The sequence below is a fragment of the Chenopodium quinoa genome, unplaced genomic scaffold (assembly GCF_001683475.1).
Source record: "Chenopodium quinoa cultivar QQ74 unplaced genomic scaffold, ASM168347v1, whole genome shotgun sequence".
Taxonomy (NCBI): Eukaryota; Viridiplantae; Streptophyta; class Magnoliopsida; order Caryophyllales; family Amaranthaceae; genus Chenopodium; species Chenopodium quinoa.
The window spans coordinates 9,787,405-9,808,591 of NW_018744367.1; the positions used below are offsets into that span (position 1 = coordinate 9,787,405).

General features: G+C 34.7%; 3 protein-coding genes across 4 annotated transcripts; 1 reads left to right on the forward strand and 2 right to left on the reverse strand.

The window, feature by feature from the left end:
* Nucleotides 1-205: 205 nt before the first annotated feature.
* On the forward strand, nt 206-5,115 carry LOC110696658. 2 transcript variants are annotated; one of them, XM_021874014.1, is made up of 7 exons: nt 206-409; nt 496-560; nt 1,247-1,303; nt 1,601-1,666; nt 3,389-3,626; nt 4,194-4,676; nt 4,753-5,115. In XM_021874014.1, exons 6-7 carry the CDS (start codon nt 4,287-4,289, stop codon nt 5,005-5,007), a joined length of 645 nt encoding a protein of 214 aa, XP_021729706.1. In that variant the 5' UTR covers nt 206-409; nt 496-560; nt 1,247-1,303; nt 1,601-1,666; nt 3,389-3,626; nt 4,194-4,286; the 3' UTR covers nt 5,008-5,115. The 2 variants fall into 2 exon arrangements, with proteins under 2 accessions (XP_021729706.1, XP_021729705.1); XM_021874013.1 differs by having other exon boundaries at nt 3,389-4,676.
* A 2,605-nt stretch (nt 5,116-7,720) lies between these two features.
* LOC110696659 (protein FAR1-RELATED SEQUENCE 6-like) lies at nt 7,721-10,230 on the reverse strand. The gene is made up of 2 exons (XM_021874015.1): nt 9,204-10,230; nt 7,721-9,136 (listed from the first exon to the last, which is right to left on the reverse strand). Exons 1-2 carry the CDS (start codon nt 10,221-10,223, stop codon nt 8,984-8,986), a joined length of 1,173 nt encoding a protein of 390 aa, XP_021729707.1. The 5' UTR covers nt 10,224-10,230; the 3' UTR covers nt 7,721-8,983.
* A 2,199-nt stretch (nt 10,231-12,429) lies between these two features.
* On the reverse strand, nt 12,430-16,162 carry LOC110696750. The gene is made up of 6 exons (XM_021874101.1): nt 15,844-16,162; nt 15,713-15,796; nt 14,909-15,484; nt 14,598-14,794; nt 14,287-14,518; nt 12,430-12,440 (listed from the first exon to the last, which is right to left on the reverse strand). Exons 1-6 carry the CDS (start codon nt 16,160-16,162, stop codon nt 12,430-12,432), a joined length of 1,419 nt encoding a protein of 472 aa, XP_021729793.1.
* Between the last annotated feature and the right edge of the window lie 5,025 nt (nt 16,163-21,187).

A 21,187-nucleotide genomic window follows, 5' to 3' on the forward strand; every position in this document is an offset into this window, starting at 1 on the left:
GTATTAAGTTTGCATCTTAAAAATGCTTATAACGGGACTTGAACTGAAGACCAACATGTCTTAAGTTAATTAAGAGTCTTGCCATCTTAGATAAGTTAATTTGTGTCTTCAAATAAAAATTTCTTCAAGTAAGAAAATGTGCAAATAAAAATGAAGCACAAATAAGAAAAAAAGTACAAATAAAAATAAAGCATAAATAAGAAAAAGTACAAATAAAAATAAAGTACAAATAACAACAAAGTACAAATAAAAATAAAGTACAAATAAAATTCAAAAAATCTATGAACCTAAATTGAAATCATATAGTCTTTACTCCTTATAGTCAGTCATTCAAGTGTCATCCACCCATCCTTCTCCCTCTATTTCCTTTGCTGCGCAATCAACGTTCTCCCTTGAACTAGCTTCTGAGGTAAGATGTTACTTTCTTTTTGTCGTAAACCAATTTTAGTTTCTAAATATTGGGATTTAACCTAAAATTTCATAATTCTATCTCAGTTACAAGAACAACTCGAGTGATACACTTAGCTGCACTTTTATCGCCTGATAATTCTCAATTGTTGGTAAGTTTGATTTGAATTGAATTTTGCTTTCACAAATTTGCTTTCTTTTTTTGAATTGTTTGGCTTGTACATATTTCTGTGAATAATCTTGATAATTTTTGGAAATTGTAATTTGGAATTGTAATTGCTTAAATTCGTGAATCTAGAGTCACTGCTGATTTTATAATTTAGGGATTTAAAATCTTCATATTGAGATTAACCAATATGCAAAATTTGAGTTCAATTCATTTGATTTGAGATCTGAAATTCAATTGCAAGCATTTGGGGATTATTGTATAAAAATAGTATAAACTACTCCATAACCTAACCCTAACTTGCTTACATTGTGCAAATGGTTTCATATGACTGATTCTTGGATTTTGTTCCTGGTTTACTGCTTTCATGTCTTATTATCTTCTGAACTTATGCTTAGAAAATATGATATTGATGCTGAACATATGACTTTTTTGGTGGAAGGAATTTAATTAATACATTCTTTCCTATATTTCTTCAAGACTACTATAAAATATAGTTTGAGTTATACGTAGAAATTTGAATTTATGGCTGGGAAGGGAAGGCAGTGGCATCATGTTTAGAGGGAGGTTTTTTTGCTGCATGTAGGCAGGTGAGAGGGTTGTGCTCTGAGTGTAGGGCAGTGGTAGGGGGTTGTGAGATTTTAATTGATTGTGGTGTTTGTTTATTTACAGAAAATGTTGAACTGGTTTACTGTGACCGTTGATCATGAGAAGAAGAAGCATGCTGTGGTGAGCATGTTTTTACGCTTTAATTGTATTGCAAAACAAACTGATTGGAACATCATAATAGAGGAAAATTTAAAAAAAAAACATAGCAACACCTACAACACATGGAAATCATAAAAACTAAAAAAATAACTACTCAGGGATTGGCCGATTGTACTTGTTTTCATTTTCTTTCAGAAACTTGTCTAAGGCAAGATGTTCTGCCTTCTGTTTAACACGGCGCCGCTCAGAGCCATGTGCCACACCATGGGCATGTTGTACGAGAGACGTGAAACTGTAGTGCTTTGTTTTCTTCCCCAGGCAGAAGGGGCACCTCAATCCCTCCGCTGACAGCCGGATTTTGGTCTTGCCGTCGACTAAAGCCTTGTATGGTTTTTCTGCACACTCCTCTATTTCGGATTCACTGTACTCAGTTTCTTCACTTGAACTCCTCATATTCTCCTAAACTTTTTCTTAGTAAGATGACTCTCTAGTCTCTACAAATGTGAGTCTTTAGTTTCTTAGTAGTGAGTATTTATAGGAGGGTGAATGTTGGTTCTTATGCTTTGTAGGATAAGGAAGTAGTCAAATGTTGAACTGTATTCGTCAAAAACTCCATTAATGCCAGAGTCAATGTTAAAATCGAAGTGTTGAAAAGGGTTCAGGTCTTAGTTTCCAATCTTATCCCAAATCAGAACACGTCATACTCTTTGCAAGCATTACGAATTTTTTTTTTGTTTTTTGTTTTTAATCTGGGAAAGGAAAAAGAAAATATAATAAATTTAAAATTTTTTTATCGATCACCGAAAACTTTAAAAGAAAAAAAAAATTGTTTGGGGGTGGGGTGTTGGTAGGAATCGAACCGCTGACCTTATGCTCAGTAGCGTGCTAAGAGTTGAGAGTGAGTGACCATTGGGACGGTACCTCGACCGTGATACATTGGCCTTAAAAAATGTATATGTACCTTAAGAAAATCTCATTTTTGTTTATAGTCTTATTATCATTTTTCAAGCATTATCAACTATTTTTGTTTTTTTAATTTTTTGTTTTTGTTTTATTTTTTTTATTATCTGGGAAAGAAAAAAGAAAATATAATAACTTTAAAAAATTATTATCGATCAGCGAAAACTTTAAAATAATTAAAAATTTGTTTGAGGGTGGGGGGTGTTGGGAGGAATCGAACCCTGACCTTATGCTCAGTAGCGTGCTAAGAGTTGAGAGTGAGTGACCATTGGGACGGTACCTCGACCGTGATACATTGGCCTTAAAAAATGTATATGTACCTTAAGAAATTCTCATTTTTTGTTTATAGTCTTATTATCATTTTCAAGCATTACCAGCTATTTTTTTTTTTAATTTTTTGTTTTTGTTTTAATTTTTTTTTATTATCTGGGAAAGATAAAAGAAAATATAATAACTTTAAAAAATTATTATAGATCATGGAAAACTTTAAAATAATAAAAAAATTATTTGCGGGTGGGGGGTGTTGGTAGGAATCGAACCGCTGACCTTATGCTCAGTAGCGTGCTAAGAGTGGAGAGTGAGTGACCATTGGGACGGTACCTCGACCGTGTTACATTGGCCTTAAAAAATGTATATGTACCTTAAGAAATTCTCATTTTTGTTTTTATTTATTTATTTATTTATTTATTTTAAAACCAATCATTTTTGTTTATGGTCTTATTATCATTTTTCAAGCATTTACCACAAATTTTTTTTTTTCTATACTTTTTCAGAAAACGTTTTTTTCCGGTTTGGATTTAGCCCAAATCCAATCTAATCCGAAATAAATTTTGGTTTTTAATTTTCAAATCCAATCCGATCCGAATAACTTACCAACTTCAATCCGATCCAATCTGAATTATACTTCGGTTTTTTTGGATCCAATCCGAATTATAATTCGGTTATTTGGATCCAATATCCAAATTAAAATACGTCGCTAATTTTTTTAGGTCTAATGTGGTCATAAAAATAAAATTACAATAATATCCTTGGTAATTACAATCTGAATTTCCCTCCAAATCGAATTTCCCTTATCTTATATATCAAATCGATTTCCCCCTTTCTTATGAACCCTAATTTCACGATTTCCCCAAATTCTCTCTGTAGGGGCAATGAAGAATAGTCGTTCACATGTTCTTTGGTGAAGCCAATCACCATGGATGATAGGATTGCTTGGGTTAAACATATGCGCTGTGTGGTGATGAATTGGAAGTTGAACAAGGTGGTATTGCTGGTGTTACTTCAAGGCTGGATGATTTGGTAAATTTTATCAAACTAATTTTGAAGATCGCTTTGAAAAGGTATTGCTGGTGATGAATGTTGATGTTGGTTGGTGATGTATTAGGTATGTAACTGATGTACTGTGGTTAGCTTACTAAATGATGAATGAATAACAGTGGTACTTATTATGTTATTTGGGTTGATCATTATGCCATCTTTGAATTTTCTTGACTTGTAATTATGGTTGGTATGACCATTGGGAAGGAATATTAAAATTAAAGATTCTTTCAGTTACCGAAAAATCAGATTGTTCAAGTCTTTTCTTGTCAAAGTAATATTTAATTGCAATTAATATACTACATAATTTTGACAATAGCTTTGTTATATATGTATATATCTATATATATAGCAGTGTTTTCTATCATGCAAATTAGCTACTGAATTGTGCTAAAAAGCTAAGTATAAATAAAAATCTTAGTAAATTGTTCAGAATCTTGAATGGCAAATACTGCGATGACATTTACCATTTGTTATGAAGATCATCACAAAGATAAGCTAGTATGAAACATATAATTATTGCTTTATTATTGCTGTAGTTATGTGTTTTGGTGAGATTACTTTCTAACATGTGTATGTTTTGTTGTTGCTTATATATTGAGCTGGTATTTTGCTTATGTGTATTAATTTACAGCGTATTCCTGATGAATTTAAGGATATATTGAATGATGGTGATAAAGGGGTTGACTTGCAACTACAAGAGTATGGCAGAGTGTGGGAAGCTACTATGGCACATGAAGAGGACAGAGATGGTTGGATGACTATCTTAGCAGGTGGTTGGGTTGATTTTGTTGAAGAAAATGAGATAAGGGTTGGCGATGGTCTAAAGTTTACATATAGAGGGAATAGCTGTTTCTTGGTAAAGATTTTAAGGCCATCAGGAAGCAAGAAATCACAAAGATCTGAAGCTGCAAAGAGCACTGGTGGCTCAAGCTCAAGCAAGAGGCCAGGACGTGGCTCAAGCTCGAGTAAGAGGCCAGGGTGCAGCCCTTCTTACCATGGTAGCTCAGCAAATATAATCGAAACAAATGAATGGATTGATGACCTTGCACGTTCCTGTTCTAAGCCACATTTCAAGTTCATTTTCATTGCAGCTTACCTTAAGAAAGGAGTAATTGTATGTGCTGCTATTAACTGTTACACTATTTTGCCGTGATAAAATATATGTACTTACTCTGGTTCAATTATTGCAGAATGTTACTGTTGACTTTGCTAACAATTGGTTCAACAACTGTGGTGATTCAACTAATGTGCTGCTTCAAAACTCTGATGAGCAAATCGCTGCGAAGCTGAGAGTTGTGAAGAAGGATGGTCTCATTACCAAGTGTGAACTAAGTGGTGTTAGGGAATTTACTGATCGGTACAACGTTCAGGTAGAAGAAGGTGCATTGATTAAGTTTCAAGAAGGACATCCTGCAGTGTTTGATGTAGATCTTGTCTTAGTGTGAGCCACTAAAGATGATCAATTGTTTAAGCTTTTAGGAAGTAATAATAGTAGAATGATGATTAGAATGCAGTTTAAGTTTCTGTACTGTTGGCTTTATTATGATTGTATGCCTTATTATGGTGATTTGGTGATTTAAATTGAATATCTACTTATTACTCACAATATCTACTTATCTATATCTATAGTTAGTATTTAAAAAGACAAACCACAATTACCTATACACATGTCATCACAATTCACCCAGATGCCACATTACACATGCATTAATATGTCCCATTTTCACTATAAAAAAAGTTGTACTCCTCTCAATACCCCTTTTATTGTAAAAGTTAAAAGGCAAATGCTAAAGGCAAATGCTATAGGGCTATATATAAGGATTAATTACATAGTTTATTCTCTTACAATTTCTATAAAGTATAGAATATGACTCAATAAATATGCATTTTCCCAAGAAAAAAACTCAATGATCAACTTTCAATTCATCTTTCAGAATAAAATCAGCTATATGAAGTAGTATAAAACAATAACGCATAACATTCAATCATTGGTTTTTCGACAATTGCTCGTTCTTCCTTTTAACTCAAGGCATCAATTCTGCCAAAACTCTTTTTTTTTTCTTCTTTTGCATAATTTTTTGTCTCTTTTGCATAATCCCAATTTAATGAAACCTACATGAAATTGGGATGAGAAGTAATTGATTTGGGGGATAATGCATGCAATTGAAATTGGACGAATATAGCCTAATTGAATAACATCCATACGAGAACATGAAATTTGGCCTAACTTATTTGACGACTTTTTTTGTTTTTTTTTACACGATGGTAGGATATTAGCTACGGAGTAGAATTGTTTATTGTCCTAAAAAAAAGTAGTTTAGTAAGTGTTATTAAATGTAGTGTTATGAAAATCTATCCTATTAATAACACTACATTAAGTAAATCAGTTTTTTAATTCAATTACAATATTAGATTCCATTGGAATAAGAAAAAGGGCATTAATTCTATGAAATCGTTGTTTTTTATGCATAGCCCTAAGGGCGATCTATGTATAGAAAAACCCAAATTAAAAACCCAAATTATTTAACTTTAAAACCTTAAAATCTTTATGTATTCCTAATTCCTAACTTGCAAATTATAAGTAAGAAAATTAAGCAAATTATTACAAAAAATCACCGACACATACAACACAAATAAGCAACACATTTCAAGAAAAATAAAATGAGCTAGAACTCGTAATTGTTACTCAAAACCATAAAACAATAAAATATGTACTTATTACTCACAATATCTACTTATTACTACTTAATTGTTCAACACATAAAACATAAAATAGACATGCAACAATAACATATCTACTAATTACTACTTAATTGTTCAAACTACACACATAAAACATTAAACAAACATAAAACAATAAAATATGTACTTATTACTCACAATATCTACTTGCTACTATTTAATTGTTCAACATATAAAACATAAAATAGACATGCAACAATAACATATCTACTAATTACTACTTCATTGTTCAAACTACACACATAAAACATCAAATAAACATAAAACAATAAACATTAAACATTGAGCATAATTTTTCAAACTAGTCAAACTTTTCGATGGTAGAAGCAGAGTGACCGTAAGCACCGGATGCATCGCCAGAAACCTCCGGAGACCAGTGATCACGGACATGATATGGAACGTGGGGAACTACCTCCGTCAGGCTTGTGGATCTCCTTTGCCTCTCTGTCCACTGCCTCGGCCTCCGCTTGTTCCCAACTGGTTACACTCCTCCTGCAACAGCGGGTCCCTGTTCAGAAGCATCACCTACTGCTGCTTGTCCATCACCAGCCCCACCAGAAACCCTCTTCATTGCCTCCGACTTTGCCCCCTTCGTGGGTCTCTTACTACCCCCCAACTTAAGCGGAGCGACGTTCACCCTTGTGCCTTTTTCCTTTTGTCTCTGTGCTTCATTGGCCTCTGCCTTATCTTTGTGAATTTTAGATATGGTCGTATCAACATCATCCATTTCAGACTGCAGGGATTTGCACATTAACTGGTAGTCATTCAATTGATCTCTTATCATTTTATTCCTCAACTCAAGGAATTGCAATTCAGAGTATTTGGGTTGATCGTGCTCTGACAGAACCATTGGTTGTTTGCCCTTGTTTTGTTTAACCATTTTTGGATTAATAGAGAAAGAAAGTAAGAAATTGGGAATAATAGAGAGAAGTTATGTAAAAATGGAGAGCAAATTTAAGAGGAAATTGAAACAAATAATGGAAGTTAGATTTGTAGAGAGTAGGAGTGGGAGTTATTTGATCATGGGGATGATGTCATACATACCCTTTCAACTCCCTCTTTCATTCCCTCTTTTTTTGCGCCAAAAATTATTTGACACAATTACAAAGGTCTTTTTCCCCAAAATTAAAAAAAATTGGAAGGCTTTAATTAACTGATAACCAATTGCTCTTTTAATGTCATCTCCCCAAAAATAAAAAAAATTGAAAAGGCTTTAAAAAATGTAAAGTATTTTTCTTGTAATTTAATGTAACGTATTCTAATATTTGCTATTATTTTTATCAATAAATTTAAAATCTAAAAAAATGTAAATTTTTTGGCTATGGTATTATGTATATATATCGATCACAATATTCCCGTAATTTCATTATTATTTTTATCTATTAGTGGTTTGATATTATTTTTCGAATATGTGCCTATGTAAGATACATAATTTACGACACCATTGTAAATTATGCAAATGAGAATGAGAGTGCAAAGCAATAGTTCCATACTATATATAATATTTGTTTCCTAATTATATCACGGTCGATGACTGTCTCAATTGGTTTACATTCCCACCTACACACTACATTTGGTTCTATGTTCGAATCCCAACAGCCGCATTTCCCATCCCCCAAAATTTTTTATTTTTTGCTTTTTACACTACTCCAATATTTGTTTTGGACTTTTGGGTTTATTGGTTGAAAAGGGTGGCAGAATATGAATAGACATGAAAGGTTGCTTGTTCATGTAGTAGATTTTGGTTGCATGTTAAAAGTAAAGTTATTTGTGAAGTCTTATATAACCCCCCTTGCGGAATACACCTTTTTTTTCAATTAAAATATTAATTAAATTATGCAAATGAGAATGAGAGTGCAAAGCAATAGTTCCATACTATATATAATATTTGTTTCCTAATTATATCACAATCGATGACTGTCTCAATTGGTTTACATTCTACCTACACACTATATTTGGTTCTAGGTTCGAATCCCAACAACTGCATTTCCCATCACCCAATTTTTTTTATATTTTTTGCTTTTCACACTACTCCAATATTTGTTTTGGACTTTTGGGTTTATAAAAAGGTAGTCCAATTTTATCTTGTACATATAATTTTGTACAAGAAGGAGTTGCTTATATTTTCAATCTTTGGTAATGTTAATAGCCTGATTAGCAAGTATGCATGTGTTTTGAGCCTCAAGTGTGATATTATAAATCCTAGATTCAAATAATGTTCATACATTAGATTCAACACATAAGACTCAACTCATAATAGATCAGACATTAGGTTTTTGTTACTAATTTAAATTTTTTTAACTAACAACGCTTCACCATTAGCTTAGTACAATAAACGCACGAATCCACATCAGAAACTTGTTCGCCTCCCGGGAATACGTATGCCTTCCGGTTGATGTAGTATCCAAACTTACAAGTCACGCCCCATTGGCCATTAGTTCCACAAGCCTTTTCTGTTTCACCACCTTATGCTTCACCACCTGTGAGTGATGTGTCAAATATGATATAAAAAATAATTTAATTGGAATCACATAAATGACTGTATAAACTTACAGGTTCAGCATTGCCCTTACCCTTGCCCTTACCCTTTCCCTTTCCCTTAACTGGTTCAGCATTGCCCTTCCTCTTTCCCTTAACTGTTCTTGCCTTGCCCTTGATTGGTTTGCCCTTTCCCTTGCCCTAACCTTGTTCTGCCTTTCCCTTTCCCTTTGCCTTTACCTTAACTGTTCCTGCAGTCGGTGCATGTTCATTCTCCTTATTCGCATCCTCTTCACCCTCCTCAGCACCATTTCCTGCATCCTCTTCTATCTCCTCAACACCATTTCCTGCATCCTATATGATATCCAAGTCAGCTTATTCCATAAATAAAAAGTAGTGACAATAAAAGCATAAATCTTACTGGGCTAGGCTTCTTGTTCTTGTTGGGTTTTTTGTAGCCAGTTTCAGCTAATGATTTGTGCCTTGAACCCTTAGGCCTGCCCCTTTTCCTTTTCTTAATTATAGGGACCTTTATAACAGGCACCATGGCAGATGGACATGGGTCTACAAGATCAGCATGAACTGAGACTGATGAAAACGTTCTGTCTTCTTCAGCGAGTGATGAAAGTGTGCTAACTACAGGAACATGTTCCTGACTCTTCTTGTCCCTACAATCATTAACAACTTTTTTCAGCTTTGATAATGCTTCAATTACAATTTGGACTGTTTGATCATTGAGCATGGTAGCAGTGTCACAGATGGGCTCGAACTTTTCCATGATTCTGTTGAATCTCTGCACATTTTCTGTGTCGCCCGGATCATGGTAGGACACCTTGACCCTAGTGTGCTTACGGGGTACATCCTTCCGCCAACGGTCTAAAATGTACTTTTGTGGTAGATCTTCAACCTCATTTTCGTCGAGAATTCTAATACAGTGTTTGCAAAGTATGCCACTTGTCTCAAACTTCCTACAAACACATTGAACCTCCTTAGTCATAGGATAGTAAGTAACTTGGTAGAGCCTTCGCCTATCTGTAATGACCTCCTCACTAGCACCTGGAGGTACTATCCATACACGATCGATCAACAAATACTGAATCAGGTTTTCAGACAAAACCTCCTTTCCTCGGATGTTGCAATACATCAATCTCGAACACTCCGTTTGAACTTCTTGAAACTTGTTGTCTGTGTATAACTTTTGGAAAATTTTTTCAACTTTGAAGCCACTAACCAACCTCCTTAGGTACTTCGAGCAACGTTCATCTGCACTCACTTCATCTGACACGCGTTGAGTTAAGGCCATGTCATATTTCTGAGGAAACTCGTGGAGTTTAGTTTTGCGGTTTACATAGCCATCAAAAAACCGATTGATGCTCTCCACCCTTTGTGTGGTCTTCATACCAGCCCAGAAACACTCCTTCATGTACGCAGGCACCCACATATGACTCTCCTTGTGGAGGCTATGCAGCCATTCATTGTCCTCCAAGTTATACTCCGCTATGAACTCAGCCCATCGGGTATTGAACTCCTCGGGATCAAAACTCTCATACACCACCTCTTTCAGGGGGTTGACAATCTCTTGGTACCTAGAAAAAAATTAATTTACCATCAGAATATATACAATGTCTCAAAAAACTATGGTCTAAAACTATAACATCTTGAAAAAAACACAAATGCAAGCAAATTATATTTAACAAAACAGCACAACAACTTGAAGACTCTAACTCTGCCTAGTGTGTTTAGCAACAATCTTTTGTATACCAGCAAGCCTCCTGATCATTTTTCTACTGTATATATCTGCTCTTAAGGCCTAATAGATTAGACTCCTCTTCACAAAAAAAAAAAAAATAACAGAAAAAATAAACTCTGGCTATTATAGTTCATATATTTTTATCCTGCACCCAACTTGGCATATCATTAAACTATTACATCAGATTTGAAGGCCAAATATTAGCCAGCATCAGTCACAACAGATCATATATCATTAAACTTATATTGAACTCACAACATTTCATATATCATTAAACTTGTATTGATAAGTAATTATCTAACTCTTATTCTGAAGCCTGTTAAGGCCTAATATATCAGCTACTCTTCACAAAAAAAAAATAAAAATGTAACTTATATTGAACTCATACAGCAAATTATTGTACTCATTGAAGTCAGACAACACTTAATATGAACTAATAATTGCATAAGCCACTTACCATGCTCACTTGCCAAGTTTTTCAGGGATCTTGCTCATTATATGCCATATGCACCAACGATGAATCGTGTTTGGCATGGCTTCAGCTAGGGGCCTCCGCATAGCTGCCGCTTGGTCAGTCAAAATGGCACTAGGAGGTTTGTTGTTCATACAAGCTAGCCACTGCTGAAATATCCACCGAAAAGTATCGCAATCTTCATGAGAAACAAGAGCACATCCCAACGACAACGATTGCCCGTGGTGGTTCACACCAACAAAGTTCGCAAATGGGAACTCGTACTCATTTGTTAGGTATGTTGCGTCGAAGCATACCACATCCCCAAAGTCCTCATAAGCAACCCTAATTCTTGCATCCACCCACATCACATCCTTAAGCCTCCCTTCTTCATCCAACCGTTGGGCATGGAAAAAATTTTGGTTGTCGGATTGCATTTTTCTAAAAAACTCCATCATTGCCACCGAGTCCCCTCCAACCATGTTCAACCGCTTTGCCTTGTACACCTCATGTTGTAAGTCTTTGACGGTGAGACACATTTTTTCCACTCCTTTTCGTTTGGATGCCATGCAACCGTGTATTTGAGAAACTGGTACACCTAGCTCATAGTAATCCATCAAGGTCCTCCTCAATGATGGGGTCAGGTGCTTCATGCGGTACTCCTTCACAAGCTTAGAATTTGCTGGATCAATCTGGTGATTATGCTCTAGGTGCACTGTCTTCAACACCCACAAGCCATCTTTATTCATTCTAGCATAAATACGGGCCTCACATTCACACTTTTTCGAAGTCCTCTTCATACGACGTAACTGATCCTCACATACCACCCCATCAACTAAACCACCTGAACCTCCAACACCCATTGCCTTTGCCCTCTTCTTGGCTTCCCTCCTAGCCCTCATGTCTGGTTTTCCCCAACACTCACACTTCTACTTGTTAGCTATTCTTTTTTTTTTGTTGTCCTTCTTACAATTTACACCTTGAACCCTAGACACTCCAAACGCCATCTGCTCAGCATACTTCTTATAGTAGGCTTCAACATCTTCCGAAGACGGGAAGACCATCCCTTCCTTAGGCTCTTCAACAATTACTGTCATATCATTGCTACGAACTGCCATATCGTTGCTACCAACCACAGTGTGAGTTGTCTGAATTGTATTCGAGGGGGATAAATACCCAACATTCATGTTAATATCTTCACTAACACTATCTGCAACAACTGTGTCTTCTAAACCCTCCATATCAATACCCTCCATATCAATACCCTCCAACATATCAATGTTACTCCTCCTGACCTTAACTCCACTGCCCCTATCACCAACACCAACATTACTGCCCCTTATAACATCTTCACTATTACTATCTGCAAGAACTATGTCTTCTATACCCTCCATATGAATATCCTCCTCCTAAACTTAACTCCACTCTTATAACATCAAAAACAATTCACTTCCACCCTTCAAAAGCAGAACACCAACAGAATTATGATACAAATTGAAACAATCATAACTCTCCGAACAAAGTACGACAATTCAACCAACACGTTTTGGCATCACACAAGACTATAAGACAGTTTTAGAAAGTATGAATTGAATTTTTATCCTAAATCAATCAGCAATTATCAGAACTTCAAACCCCATTATAACAGATCGCATTGCATATCATTATTGTATAAATTAAAACAACCATAGTCTGCGTAAGTACAACCAATTGAAAAAAGTATGAAATATCGACCAAGACAACACCAACACGTTTTTTCAGTAACAAGACAACAACACATTCTCATATTTTCCATTTTACACCCCTTTAAAACAAAATCAATCACCCATTTTCAGCCAATTTGTACCATTTCAACATAGGAATGTCAACGCATAACCCCATTACTTTCAATTATTCTGATTTCGGTCTCAATTGTGAATTCAATTTGACCAAAACCTTAGAACAGAACAACAGATCAGAACAAAAATTAACATGAAGGGACGAAGAAGAAAGAATAGAAAACTTCACCAACCTGTTATCTTCGACGGATTTCCGACAACTTGAAGACCCAATTATGTCATTTGGGCAGGTGAGGAGAGGTTAGGAGCTCTGATAGAGTTGAGGAGAGCTGTGAGCTAATTCTGAAAGAGGTGAGAGGAGCTGAGCTAGTTCTGTAATTCCGTTTTCTTGTTACGCCATTATTCAACCAATTTGACACATAAGCTGTCCCCACGAAAACCGAATCAGCATCTCAGTAAGTGAAAAACATCAAAATATTTTTAAAACTGCCATTGTGAGGAACGACCTTGTTTCTCACGATGAGCAATTGGGGCTCGCTCGTTATAAAATGTGTAAAAATTAAAACCAATAGGAAGATGAATTTTAGCAAATATATCCTTCCAAAGGATGGAAGAAGAGAAGTAATCCCTAAATAAGTGCAAATGAGATTCATTATACATATTGCATCTAGCACACAAGGGAGAAATATTAGGAAGGATAATTGTTAGCTTTTCAGCTACAGGGTGGATACTATGCACTATGTTCCAAAGAAGCATCTTTTATTTTGAAGGCACGATTATTTTCCACAAAGATTTCCAAGCTTAAAAGAAGGATAAGGTGGAGTAAGAGCAAGAGATAAGGGAATGATAGGCTGGCTTAATTGTGAACTCACCAGATTTTGAAGCTGTCCAATGAATAAAATACTCCATCATTGAGATCGTGGAAATTGGAGTGGCCAATATTTCTGAAATCAAGGTAGAAGGTAGAAGGTAGAAGGTGCTTAATGTCATCCAAATTTCAAACCCCATCCCTAATTAGGGGTGAGCACACCGGTACCCGATCAAAATTTTAGGAACCAGACTTGAAATTGGTTGATACCGGGTCCTAAAATCTAGAATTGGAATTGGAAACACTTTAACCTTATCCTAAAATTTAGGAATCGGTATTGGAACCACCGGGTACTGGTATCGGTTCCGGTTCTGGGTACCCACTAATGTACACAATTGTTAAATTTTAATACAATATTTTGATCCATTTTCATTTTTAGCGTTTAATAATTATATTTACATATACATAAAGCTATTTTATCTATGTTTTGTATTTTTATAATATTTTTTAATGTTAGTAACTAAATACATTTTAACATAAGTTTGTTCTTTAAATACATTTAGTTTAATAATTATTGGGTAACCGGGTACCCAACCGGTTCCAGGTCCAAAATATTGAGAATTGGAATTGGAACTGGTTGTAACCAGTTCCTTAATTTATTACTCGAAATTGGAACCACCGAGTCCAATTTCGATTTCGGACCCGCCGGTTCCTTACCGGTTCCAATTCCAACACCGGATACCCGGAATTTCTGCTCACCCCTGTCCCTAATAATGTTATGAACTAGCCAATGAGCCTTAAAGGGGGGAACCTCATCGGTCATAAGAAGATAAATAGGACCCTTTCCCACCCAATGATGATACCATAATGAAGTGGTAGCACCATTGCCAATGCCAATTCTAAGACCAGAGACAAGAAGCATTCTACCTTTAAGAATATCCTTCCATAACTGAGAATGTGAAGCTTTAATTTAGAATGCAGTCAAAGAAAGCTGATTTTTTTAAATATTTCTCATTGAAGATCCTAACCCAAAACTTAAAGGGATTATTTAAAATAGTCCAACCCAATTTAGCCATGAAACACAAATTCCACTCCCTAAGTCTTCTAATGCCTAGACCACCTACTGCTAAAGGCATGATTACATACTTCCATCCCAACCTAGGACTTTTATGGATATTATCAACTTTATTCCAAAGAAATTTTTGACACCTTTGTTCAATCCTATCTAACACCAAGGAAGGGATGAGGATAGTTTACATATGATAGACAGGATAAGAACTTAAAACTGATTTGATCAAAGTGCATCTACCTGCTAAATTCAAGAGCTAAGCCTGCCAACCTTTAATCCTATCCATGGTCTTGTCTAAAAGCCCCAAATAGTGAGAAATTTTGAGCTTTTTCGGGCTGATTTTAATGCCGAAATATTTGCCAAAGGAAGTAGTACATCTAAAACCAAAATAATGGGCAGTTTCAGATCTAACCAAATGATTCATCTTAGGAAGGAAAATCAAGGAAGACTTGCCTTGATTGATCCTTAACCCCGAGCTATCACTAAAAGAATTAATGACCTTAATCATCTCCTTGATATTCTCCCTTGAAGAGTTTCCAAAAAGAAAAACATCATCCGCATAGAAGAAATGGGACATATATATCAAGGGGGTGAGTTTGATTGGCTTCCATAAACCCCTACTTACATGATGCTCAATCATAAATGAAAGTCTCTCAAGACATAACACAAAGATGTATGAGGATAAGGGATCTCCTTGCCTTATGCCACGGTTAGGACTAAAGGACTCACAGATCTCACCAATCCACAACACATCAATCTTAGGAGAGCAAATACAATTCAAAATGAGCTTACTTAGAGGAGCAGGGAACTTAAAAAAGTCCAGGGTATCCTTGATGAAATACCACTCTAAATTATCGTAAGCCTTAATAAGATCAAGCTTTAGGGCACAAATATTTTTTCTTTTTCTTGCCTTTTTAAAAACATGAGCAATCTATTTAACCACTATGATATCATCTTCATTGCCCCTACCAGGAATAAAACTTGATTGCAAGGGGTTTATAATATTAGACAAAAAAGGTTTAATCCTATCAGAAATTAATTTAGTGATTAATTTCTAGCTTGTATTACACAAACCTATAGGCCTAAATTCCAAGAGTTTTGAAGGATTATTCACTTTAGGGATTAGAGATATATAGGATTTATTGGCACTAGTAGACACTTCATAAGATTGAAAACAGTTTACCAAAATTCATAAATAGAAGTACCTAAATCTGACCAAATGTTCTGATAGAAACGAGGTTGTATCCTATCTGGACCCGGACATTTCATAGGGTTCATGTTAAATATGTATTCTTTAACTTCATCAAAAAAAGGAATCTGAGACATGGCAGCACAATTTGAGTCAGTTAAATAAAAATTGGGACTATAGGCATCCTCACCAACTAAAGAGTGCAGTCTAGATTGAAAGACCTCCTTAAAATACTCTATTGCTAATCTTTTCAAGTAGGCACTATCCTTAATCCACAAATCATTGTTATCTTCTAATGCCAAAATTTTACCCTGACTTTTCTTGATTTTAGCCATGATATGGAAATATTTTGTATTATGAATAGCATATTTTCACTAATTAATACCAGCTTTTTAGCTCATATTATCCTTTCCTTTTTGTGAATCCTCTAAATATTTTCAAAGAGATTTCTCAAGATTTTCAAGAAAGACCGATTTATTACGACCCAAATAAAGCCGAATACCATGTAACCTAGCTATGATTCTTTTTTTTTCTATTTTAATGCTACCAAAAATATTATTATTAAAATTACGTAAACCATCCAAAAAATTATAATTAGCCGACTGCCAATTATTAACAAAAAAAGAAGCAAAATCCGGATCTTCAAGCCACACCTCTTTACACTCAAGGGGAAGGGGCCTTCAACAGTAGGATTAGTCATATCAATTAAAAGGGGGCAATGATCAGAATAATTAGTATGAGTGAGATGAAAAACCTTTGTATTAGGGAAAAGATCCAGCCAAGATAAGTTCCCAAGAGCCCGGTCCAATCTTTGCCTAACCAAAGCACCATCTTGTCTAGTATTCGCCCAAGTAAACGGAGCACCATTGAACCCTAGATCGATCAGCCCTGCCTTGTTAGAAAATTCATTAAAATCCCTGCATTGACTTTGCCTAAAAGGCCTCCCCCTTGACTTTTCTGACTGCTTAATAGCTTCATTAAGATCTCCCAGAAGGAGCCAAGGAGTATCCTCAAGAGAGATAGAATCCTTCATTTTCTGCCAATCCAAATGCCTCTCCTTCGACACGCTAAAATCATGCATGCTTGTTATGACTAACTTCGAAGTGTCATTGCGAAAGTGGAAAAGACCATGGAAAAGATTACCCTTATCCGTGAGAAAAAAGAGGTCAACCCCATTCTTCCAGAAATTCAACACCTTCCCTACTAGCATTCGGTTCAATAGCTTTGTAATCATCAAAAAACCCAATTGCTGGAAGACTTGCCCAACACATAACGAATTTGATTTTGTTTCAAGAAAAATAAAGATATTTGGATGATGAGAATCCACATTATCCTTTTCATGAGGAACAAATTCCTCATTATTCGCCCCTCTAACATTCCAAATAATGATTTTCATATTCAAAGCAGGGATGGAAAGGTGAAGGGTAGTTTTCGAAGAACTAGTTGGAAATATTTGCACTGGAATTAGGAGGAATAAAGTAATTCTTCCAATCTTTCCAATATTCCATTGCTTGCAGGGGGCCCACATCCTCCAATTTGATCGGAGTCAGTAAACATGTATGTAGTAAGACTTTAATTAGAGACAAATAGTTTATTTATCAGTTTTCATGCATAAAAAAATCTTATTATGATATTAGGTATTTGTTGGTTTTTATTAATCCCCAACAAATCATATAACTGATATATAAAGTTAAACTTTTAGCCAGATCATGAGATAGCGCAACACTCAAGCATGGCATTTCTTTCGCCAAGTATCGTTCTAAAAGAAAAGAGATTTGAAAAGCAATCTGAAAAGATTAATGCTGCACACATTGGATATATTTAGATAGAGTTCATAGGATAAAAAAAAATTAGTTTAGAATTATATTTTCAATCAAACTTGGATAGAATTTCAAGATAAAATTGTTAGTTGAGAATTTTATTTTTGATAAAATACCAATATTTCGTATAAATTGAATTATAATTTTATTCAAAAAAAAAAAATTATAACTCTTAAAAAAATACCAATATTATTATTAGTCATTTATATGCCTATCATTTATATGCCTATTACATAGTTTAAATCTTCACAAAATACATCAATTCCTAACTGATTTTATATTAGATATATATTTTGAGATTTGACAAATAGATTAAAATTTTATCTCAAAATTTAATAAACAATCCGGGCATCGCACGGGACACAAAACTAGTATTATAATATTATATGTAGTAAGGGCCTGTTCTCATTGACTGAAAGAGCTGAACTTATTAGAGCTGAACCGAACTAAACTGAAATGAATATTTTACGTGAGAAGAAAATTAGAAACCAAACTGAAGTGAATTAAACTGCACTTATTAGAGCTGAAATGAACTGAAAATAATCTGATGAGAACGGATCCTTAATAAGATGATATATTGCGGGTGTTTAAACTTTATTTGCAAACAAACATAGAATTGAATGCTTTGACCATATTTTGTGCAGCATCAATTTTCAGCTTGTACATAATCTGATGCTTGTTGTAAATACTCTTAAGGTTATAGCCTTTTATTAATATATTTCTCTGTTTTAGATTTAAAAAAAAAAAGAAAAAATACTTTGTACATATAATCATAACTATGTCTTCTTATAATTTATAATCACTGTCATATTCATCCTTGATTCCTTGCTATGATCAGAAAACTCTCCTTTTCTTGTCTTATCAGGCTAAGATATTTATCCTAAGAAAATATCTTCTCTAATAGTAAGATATTCAAGTAGAAGAACGTAATATATACAAGTGAAAAACATATTTTAGTTTTATCTTCAACATAGCACCTCTATATGTTTTTTTGTTGTTTTTGTTGAAATTCTTGTAGTCTTGTACTTTGATTATTCGCAGTGTGTGGCCGGAAGCTAAGGGAGATCAATGGGTCGTAAACTGATTTGATAGCGAGGCGAGCAAGAAGAGAAGGCTAGTTTGTTAGAGATAAGATCTTTTATCATCATCAAATTCTCCCATGATCTTCATCTTCATAGAAGTGGTTATAGACAAAAGTTTGTACAACAACAATGTGTTCCTCTAGATAGCGTTTCTGATCTTAATTTGTGTGGCAAATAATAACTTCTCTTTCGTAATCATCACTTTCTTAATTTTAGGGGAAAATAACTCAACTGAGATACATAAAGAATATATAAAATAGATTGATTATTATGCTTCATGATTAATGGTATAAAATTAGAAGAAAAAAAATCCACGTAGCATGCGAATGTGCTAGCTTCAATTCTGGAAATAGTGTACAGATAAAAGATCAAGAATTATTAGATGGTGTCTTGGTTTTTTGGATGGTTCCTATGTAATAACGAGGGAGGTCTAGACACTGTATATGTTAGTTGTTCGAATTGGGTTCAATTTGTGTCATATTTGAATGATGAGTCATTTTGTTCAACTTTTGCTAATTACTACCTCCGGTGGTTCAATTTACTCGCAACAATTTCCTTTTTTGGGTGGTTCAATTTACTCGCAACAAACTTGTTTCTTTCATTTTTTAGTATATTTTTGAATGGTAATTGACCAATATGTCCTTAATTTTTTTTCTTAAACAACCTTATCAAATTATCAATCTAATTTCATTACATTAAACCCCAATCTTAATTAATTAAACTCTCATCCCATTTAATTTTCTCTCTCCTCCACCAACCCCATTTTCATGGTGGCTTTGTGATGTTACAAACGACGGGGATTGTAGATCGGTGGCATCGTGGGTTTGGTTTCGTCGGTTTGATTCGTGGGTTGCATATCAGCGGTTTGCTTTCGTGGGTTTCAGATCGGCGCCGGTAGTGGGTTTGATTCGTGGGTTGTAGATCGGTTGTTTGGTTTCGTGGGTTGCACATCGGTGGTTTGGTTTCGTGGGTTTGAATCGTGGGTTTCAGATCGGCGGCGGTAATGGGTTTGGTTTCGTGGGTTGCAGGTTGGCGGTTTTGTTTCATGGGGTGATTATGGTGGGTCGGCGGGTTGCTGGGTTCGCGGGGTGGCTGAGTTCGTGGGTTGCTGGGTGCGTGGGGTGGTGGTGGGTAGATTCGGTGATGCTGGGTGGTGGTGGTGGGTGGTTTGGGTGATGCTTGGTGGTGTTGATGGTGGTGGGTTATTTAATTTAATTAAGGTTGAATTTTTTATTTTATTTTATTTTATTTTATTTTTGGGTTGGATTAATAATTAAGCATATACCCTTATTTTTCCATAATCATGTTTTCAATCTTTTGCCTTGGTTTCCGCAAACACGTCCTTTGTTGCGACTAAATTGAACAGGAGGTAGTACTTTATTTTTTCTCTGTAAGGTTCTTGATAGAGTATAAAACATAATCCTGGGCCTCAAGCATTAGCTTAAACTTTTGGTTGAGATGGTCCTTTAACCTAGTATCGGAGCCAACATGACATAGAGGTCACGAGTTCGAATCTCATCCACCCCTCCTTCACAGTTGAATTAATTCGCGCCAAGTATGGGTGGGCCTGTGTTGCATCCACATTTTAAGCCCAAAGAGCCTTTCATGTATGGGGAAGTGATAAAGTATAAAACATATTTTCGGGCTCAACCATCAGCTTAAACTTTTGGTTGAGATGGTCCTTTAACAGTTCTTCCAAAATTTGCGTTTTATAGGCTGAAAATAGCTAAATTTTTTGGGATATATGGCTCTTTCCGACCTTTACCCTATAATCATTGGTAGATTTATGTGCATGGGTATGGGGTCAATTGACGACCCTATTTGGGTTTTTTTTTTTTTTTTTTTTTAAATTTAACATTAAGTTTATTTATTTATTTTCAAAAAAACATATATAATTTTTAAACACGACCATTTAAACATTTACAAATTGATTAATCTTACAATAAACAAGTTTTGTGCCTAGACAATGCTCGAATTGTTGATAAAATTTAATAATAAAATTTTTAGCTTGAACATTAAATATGATACTATAATCCCTTTTGATAATGCAGAATATTTAGACATATGATATTATGTCACTTATTTATACAATAGTGTACTTATTGTAGTTTTGTTTGTAAATAGAAATCTATGTTGTTATTAACCTAAAATTATCGTTATTGTACTAAAAGTATTTTTATTGAGCTGAAAGTATTTTTATTAAACTAAAATTAGATTAAAACTTATTTTTTATTTAGGCAAATTTGTTAAAAAAAACCTTTTAAATGCATCATTTTGCGAAAAAAAACCTTGGTTTATTGGAAAATAAAACCCGAACTTAAATTTTTTTTGTTCAAAACAACCTAGTAACACTAATCCACATAATTAATATCTAATTTCTTCTAATCACTCTATAACTCTTACTTAACTATTTATTAATTTAATTAGTTTATAAATTCAAAATAAAATAGAATACCAC